We start from the raw sequence: 7,684 nt of genomic DNA on the forward strand, positions 1-7,684 counted from the left end.
ATCCATCCATCCATCCATCCATCCATCCATCCATCCATCCATCCATCCACAGAGGCCGCCCGGCCCCGCACCCATTCATGTATTTTGTATTATAAAATGACTGTGGTCGCCATGACGACAGGAAAGGAGCCGATCTCATTACCGAGGCCGGGATGCATTATTTTCTCCGAGGAATTCCTTCTTTTCATTATTTCCCTCCAAAGGTCAGCTCTGCTCTGGGGCGGGCGGGGGGGGGGGGGGGGGGGACGGGGAGGGGGTGTCTCTGCGAAAGGTGAGCGGGAATTCATGGCGGAAGTCCCTCGGTGGAATTTACACTCATTTTTGCCTTTCTTGGTGGTGGGCGGGTGGAGAGATTTTCCTGCAGTCCAAGAGAGTCTCTTTAACCCCTGCGGCCCCAGCGCACAGTAAACCCAAGCTGCCCTGCCTGAGGACGCTCCCAAGTTCCCAGGCTCCTTTGTTTTATTGTTTTGGTTGGTCGTGGGACTTGAACTCGGGGCCTGGGTGCTGTCCCTGATCTCTTTGCGCTCTACCACTTGAACCAGAGTGCAACTTCTGGTTTTTGACAAGTTTATTGGAGTTAAGAGTCTCATGGACTTTTCTGCCCCAGCTGGCTTCCAACTGTGATCCTCAGATCTCAGCCTCCTGAATAGCTGGGATTACAGGTGTGAGCCATAGGTGCCCAGCCCCAGACTCCTTCAGCTGTCACCAGACTTCAAGTCTAATGGCGGAGGGTCGGGGAGGGCACAAAGGCACAAGGACTCTCCTCCTCCTCCTCCTCCCCCCTCCTCCTTCCCCCCCTTCCCTCCCCCTCCCTCCCTCCTTCCCTCCCTCCCTCCCTCCCTTCCTCACTTCCTTCCTTCCTTCCTTCCTTCCTTCCTTCTTTCCTTCCCTTTTCTTTTTCTTTTTTAATTTTGTGCTGGTTCTGGGGCTTCAACTCAATGCTCATGCTCTCACTTGCCTTTTCCTCTTGAGGCCGGCACTAGACCACTTGAGCCACAGCTTCACTTCCAGCTTTTTGGGGATTTTTTGGAGATGAAAGAGGCTCATGGGCTTTCCTTCAAATCATGGTCCTCAGATCTCAACTTTCTGGGGTAGCTTGGATTACAGGCATGAATCACCAGCACTTGACCTACTGCAATCATTTCTTTGCTGGCTCTTTTGCCAGGCTGGGAATGCCTCAAGGGCACAAAGCCTGTCCTCTGCCCAGCATGATAGACAGAAACCTAGCTACCCCTTGAAGCTGCCCAGTTTCCCCATGGCTATCAGCAACCTTCAGTCCTTCCTAGCCACAGCCAGGCTGGAACATCCCCTTCCCTCCCTCCCTCCCTCCTTTCCTCTCTCTCTCTCTCTCTTTCTTTCTTTCTTTCTTTCTTTCTTTCTTTCTTTCTTTCTTTCTTTCTTCCTTTCTTTCTTTCTTTCCTGGTCCCAGGGCTTTTTCACTCAAGGCTAGTGCTCTGCCGGGCGCTGGTGGCTCACACCTGTAATCCTAGCTACTCAGGAGGCTGAGATCTGAGGATCATGATTCAAAGCCAGCCTGAGCAGGAAAGTCTGTGAGACTCTTATCTCCAGTTAACCACCAGAAATCTAGAAGTGGTGCTGTGGCTCAAGTGGTAGGGCACACACCTTGAGCTCAAAAGCTGAGGGACAGCGCCCAGGCCCAGAGTTCAAACCCCATGACCAACCAAAAAAAAAAAAAAGGGCTAGTGCTCTACCACTTGAGCTACAGTTTACTTCCAGCTTAATGGTGGTTAATTGGAGATAAGAGACTCATGGATTTAACTGTCCAAGTTGGTTTTGAATCATGATCCTCAGATCCCAGCTTCCTGAATCACTAGGATTGCAAGGATGAGCCACTCATGCCTGGCTAGCTTTCCCATTCTCTATTCCAATACACACTCACTTTCTTATTGTTTTTTTTCTAAGTAGATAACAAAAATCTTCTGCAAATGAAGAGTATATTTTACTCTTCAGCTCTCTAATTCTCCATTTTGTCCTTTTTCATTGCCTAGCCTCTCCAAACAAGGATGAAGAAAGAAATGATAATAGATACAGTTGTCTTGTCTGGACCTTTCTAGACATTCTTCTAGATGTTTAAATGCTGGAGATAGCTCACATTGGCTAAGGCAAGTGGATTTTCTCAGGAATTTGGAGAGCTGATTGTTTTGAACCATTGGTTTAACTAGCCACAGGACCAACTATATCACAGAAAAAGACAACTGCAACAAATCCGTGTCCCCAGCCTGCTGCCAACCATCTAGCAGCACAGCCATCCGCCTTCCTCATCTTCAGTGGCTCAGTTGCCATCAGAGAGAGGCCAGCAAGGTTAGACATGGGAAGGCAGGAAAGCATGTATCACACACAGCATTGAACAGGGGAGAACCACAAACACAGGTGCAATCGATCCAGCTAGGCGTAAATGACAGGTGGGCACTGATAAGAAATGGAAGAGTCTGGAGAATCTTATAGATGAGAGAGGACATATTTTCTATATGTTTTTCCCTTAAAAAAAAAGATGGATCCCGGGACCTTTCACATACTAGGCAGCCAGCGTTCCTCCACTGAGCTGTATCTCCTCCCCATCCATGTGTTTTTGATGCTGCAGTTATTGTTCAGTGAATTTAACTTTATTCTCCTGAGTTAAATAAAGAGCCATGGCTAGATGCTGGGGGCTCACGCCTGTAATCCTAACTTGTCAGGAGGCTGAGATCTGATGATAGAGGTTCAAAGCCAGTCTGAGACTCTTATCTCCACTTGACCACCAAAAAAAAAAGCCAGAAGTGGAGCTGTGTTCAAGTGGAAGAGTGCTAACTTTGAGCACAAAAGCTCAGGTACAGCACCCAGGCCCTGAGTTCAAGCCCTAGGACTGGCAATAATATATAAAATAAAAGAGCCATGGATGAATGGAAGCACTCTAGCTCTGAGGCTGGGCCTGAGGCTGGGGTAGTTTCAGTTCTGGGGCCTGAGAAGGGAACAAACAAGTATGGTATTGTATTGTTTTGTTTTAATGTTCCAGTACTGGCACTTGAACTCAGGGCCTGGGCACTGTTTCTTAGTGCTTTTTTTTTTTTAAGCTGGAGCTCTATCATTTGAATTCCATATCTACTTCTACTTTTTGCTGCTTAATTGGAGATAAGAGTCTCTGAGACTTGCCTGCTAGGGCTGGCTTCAAACTGTGATCTTCAGATCTCAGCCTCCTGTGTAGCTAGGATTATAGGCATTGAGCCACCAGTGCCAGGCAATGCCTTGCATTTGAATCCTTGCTCTACCACTTCCTGTCATGAGACCTCAGGTAAATCACTGAGTTTCCTAGGCTTGGTGCCTCATCTGTGAAATGAGGGTAAGACCTCCCTTGCATTTGCCAACCAGAAAACCCACTGTCCTGGCCTGCTGTGGCTTCTCAGCTACAAATGGGGTTCCCAGTTCCCAGGAGATGCTCTATCCCTAGCCCCTAGAATCCCCGTGTCCTCCCCAAATGGCTGGCTCCTAGACACACCTAGCACTAAAGCCACCAGCAGAAGGAACCACATGGTTATGGCTTAGGTGACACTGTGGGCTGGCTCTGGGATGCAGCCTCAGGGGGGCCCAGGAAATCTTGGCCCCAGGAAAGAGAAAGAGAGAAACAGACAGACAGACAGACAGAGAAAGAAACAGACAGAGAGACATGCACAGAGAGGGGGGGGAAGAGAGGGAAGGAGGGAGGAATGGAGGGAAGGAGGGAGGGAGGGAGAGAGAGAGAGAGAGAGAGAGAGAAAGAGAGAGAGAGAGAGTCTGTGCATCTGTTTGTCCTGATTCCCCTTGGGATGTCTATCTTGTCCCCAGATCCTCCAGTGTATCTGATCACAGAGGAAAGGTGCTGAGCGGAACCTGACAGGTTGGCGGTGCATCCACTCTGTCGCATGTCAGTGGTATGATGGGAGTAGCTGAGACTCGGCTGTCAGTCTGTGGTCCCAATGATGTTCAGTACCTGACCCCTACTGACCTCACTGTGACCTCAAGATACTTGTGAGGCTGGAACGGAAAACTGAGCTCATGGCAGGTGCCCTAATTTCCCCTCTACCTCATCTCTCTTCCGGGAAGGGGAATACGGTACCTGGAAAGACAATCAGCGTCACCTCAAAAATCTTATCGGGGCCCAGGATGTTGACACCACACCAGTATTTCCCAGTATCTTCCAGGGTGAGGTGCTTCACTGTCACTGTGAACGCGAGCTCTTGGGGGCTGTCCCGGATGGACAACCTGTCCTGTGTCACCTCCTGGTCGCCTCTGGTGTAGATGGTGTTCGAGCAGCGGGAGATCAGGAGCCCACCCTGCTTGCACCAGTATTTCCCATGCTTTATCCACTCTTGGCTGTAGGTACATCTCACAGCCAGGGTGTCACCTTCAAAGCCGCTTATCTCTTTCGGGCCCTTCATGGCTCCATTACCTGAAACTACAGCAGGATTGGAGGTGAGAATTCCCTGACCGGAGTCTCAAGCTTAAGACTAGATGTTTCCATTTCACTAAGATGAAGGAAGGCTTTCTTTCCTGTCAGCCCTTCCGGGGCCGTCCCTAGGATCCAGTATGCTCCCCACCTAGTAGGGCTATTGCTCTTTCTCTAAACTGCTTCCATATCAGGGTGGGGGACAGCTGGGAGTTTCAATCCAAGAATGACCATTTAGTACCTGTGTGACCTTGGAGAAGTTGCTTAACTTGTCTGGGCCTCTGAGTCTTCTTATTTATACTTGATGGTAATATTGTTTCATTGCTTTTAAAAGGCTACTATAGGCAAACCACATCATAATTTTATGATCCACTAAGAAAAAAAATCCACTATCAAGTGAACATTAGTTAGAAGGTACATCCTGATTTTAGGTGTTAAAGGTAAAGAAAGAAAAGAAATGTGGAGAGCTGGGATGCTCTCTGTTTTGTATTTTTTAAAAATGCTTCATGCCTGTAATGCTGGCTATTTGAAAGGCTGGGATCTGAAGATCATGGTTTGAAACCAGACTAGGCAGAAATATTGAAAAGACTCACCTCCAATTAACCAGCACAGAAGTAGGGACATGTGGCTCAAGTGGTAGAGCACCAGCCATGTGAAAAACAAAACAAAACAGAAAAGCAAAAAAAAAAAAAAAAAGCTAAGGGAGAATGCAAGGCACTGAGTTCAAGTTCAGTGCACGCAAGTGCATGCATGCACACACACAGACACAGACACAGACACACAGACACACACACACACACACACACACACACACACACACTGAGCTGGCCTGTGAGTTGATAGAACATGGTAGTCCTTTATCTCTCAGGTTGTTGGGAGTGGCAGAGCAGAGATTCAACAAAGGTTTTCTCCTCTCTACTGGAGCCCCATGTCCCTCCCGCCACCTGCTGCCACCTCACCTGGTAGCACCAGACATGCCCACAGCAGAACCAGCCCCTGCATGGTGTGTGCAAACAGATGTTGCCTGCAGCTGGGAGCTCCTCTCTGGGCCTCGAGCCTCTGATCATTTAGCTTCCTGAAAAAGCCCCAGATCAGGACGAGGAAGGGAGAGGAGGGGTCACGAGTCATCCCTCTGCAAACCCAGCCAGGAAGGCGCCTCTGCCCTTCCCTTTGCTTAATAACCCTTCCACTTACCGCCTCAGCCTGCCAACCACACCAGTGCTTCCAGGAGCTTAAACTGTGGTTTGGGCACCCCCATGGGGTCTGTAGGTAGAATTCAGGTTGTCTATAAACTTGGATGTGGGGAGGGATGACATATTTGACCTTCATAAAAAAAATGACATACTGACCTTCAGAAGCCTCTGATATTTAGATTTTCCTTTTTTTTCTTTTTTTTGGGGGGGTCAGTTGTGGGCTTGAACTCTGGGCCTGGGTCCTGTCCCTCAGTTTAGTGCTCTACACTTGAGCCACAGCACCATTTCCTGGATTTTCCTTCTATTAGGAGTGTGGGGTTAGTGGAACTGTAACTGTTTGCCAACAAAAGTGGCAGATCTTGGCGATGCAGCTGTTACTAATACCCAGAAATACCTACTTGGAAACTTAGGTCTTACCTACAGGAGTTAGCTATTATAGTGTTTAACCAAGAAGCTTGTTTACTTTTTACTATGTTGTAAAATTATATGTTTTTGGATAACCGTCTCTTTATGTTTAAGTGTATGTTTATATGTGTGTGTGTGTGTGTGTGTGTGGGTAATGGTCCATATATATAAAGGAATATGGCCCGCGCACACACACACACACACACACACACACACACACACACATATACGTGTGTGTATGTGTAATGGCGTATTAATCTAGGTGATGGACAATAGTACCCGGTCTAGGACCCGGCCTATTCCATCGTCCCAGAGTTGCAGTACCGCCTTTGGCCACCGGGTGGCGGTACAAGCAGGGCTGAGATGAGTCTGGCTCCTGGTGCTGCCAGGCTGGTTCCCAGGGATTTCTTGCTGCTTGAAACAGCAAATCAGTGTTTGATTTCTCACAGCAAATTTCAATCCTCCTTAAGGAACAAAACCAACACACACACATTAGGTGGAGCTCTGGCACAATTTTGTTTTCCAAAATAGAGGGCTTTTTCCCCCCACCCTCACTGCGAAGTTCATACATGTTGTAAGCAATTTTTTATGCTTTAGAAAACCTCCAATACTATGTTGACACAATTCCTTCCAGTTGGAATTTTACACCCACAAGTTGTATAGTTCATTTTCAACATAGTGTCTAGCGAGTACTACTTCTCCAGAAAATTTTTAATCTACTTTCCAGAAAGCCTAACATATTAATTATAAGTCCATGTACGATTGACATTTCATTACGTTGTTGAGTGTTGTGAGGCCTCCAGCAAGGGAGAGGATTAATATTTGAAACATCAACTCAAGGGCTGTGGAAAGGAAGGTGTGACTCCAGTGAGGTAGGGATTTTGATTTCTCGATGATTGACGGTTGGTGGGTATTGCTGAGTAAGGAACGTGATTGTTGTATCCTTAAAAAACCCTGTTACTGCTGGGCGTCGGTGGCTCACACCTGTAATCCTAGCTACTCAGGAGGCTGAGATCTGAGGATCACAGTCCGAAGCCAGCTCAAGCAGGAAAGTCTGGGATACTCTTAATTCCAATTAACCACCAGAAAACTGGAAGTGGTGCTGTGGCTTAAGTGGTAGAGCGCTAGCCTTGAGCTGAAGAGCTGAGGGACTATGCCAGGCCCAGAGTTCAAGCCCCACAACTGACAAAACAGCAACAACAATAAAACCCAGAAATCCTGTTACCTGATCTCAGCCCAGGACCTGACTTTCATTTATGTGTACAGACTACACAGAAGGCAATGTTTTTGTTTTTGTTGGTCATAGGGCTTGAACTCAGGTCCTGGGTGCTGTCCCTGAGCTCTTTTGCTCAAGGCTAGCACTCTACAACTTTGAGCCACAGCTCCACTTCAGGTTTTCTGGTGGCAAATTGGATGTAAGAGTATCATGGACATGCCAGTAACTGTACCACTCAGAGCTCACTCTCCTGAGTATTTAGGATTATAGGTGTGAGCCACTGGTACCATGTGCATTTAAAATTTTTTATTTTACTTTTGGTTCCAATACTGGTGCTTGAACTAAGGGGTTCACACTTTCTTTCACCCCAGGCTGGTGTTCTACTGCTTCAGTCATATCTCCTGCTCCAGCTTTTTCCTGTTAATTGGAAATAAGAGCCTCAGGGATTTG

At 47.6% G+C, this 7,684-nt stretch overlaps 1 protein-coding gene across 3 annotated transcripts in view; it reads right to left on the minus strand.

Annotated features, from left to right (window-relative positions):
• Positions 1-5,461, minus strand: part of Cd300lg (CD300 molecule-like family member g) — a 15,839-nt gene extending 10,378 nt beyond the window's left edge. For all 3 annotated transcript variants that reach the window (XM_013031960.1, XM_013031961.1, XM_013031959.1), the window contains exons 1-2: positions 5,380-5,461; positions 4,091-4,429 (exon numbers count right to left, since the gene is read on the minus strand). In XM_013031960.1, the coding sequence (XP_012887414.1) occupies positions 4,091-4,429; positions 5,380-5,422 (382 nt within the window). In that variant the 5' untranslated portion in view covers positions 5,423-5,461. The remainder of the gene's footprint in view (positions 1-4,090; positions 4,430-5,379) is intronic.
• Between the last annotated feature and the right edge of the window lie 2,223 nt (positions 5,462-7,684).

This window comes from Dipodomys ordii, unplaced genomic scaffold (genome assembly GCF_000151885.1).
Source record: "Dipodomys ordii isolate 6190 unplaced genomic scaffold, Dord_2.0 Scaffold147, whole genome shotgun sequence".
NCBI lineage: Eukaryota > Metazoa > Chordata > Mammalia > Rodentia > Heteromyidae > Dipodomys > Dipodomys ordii.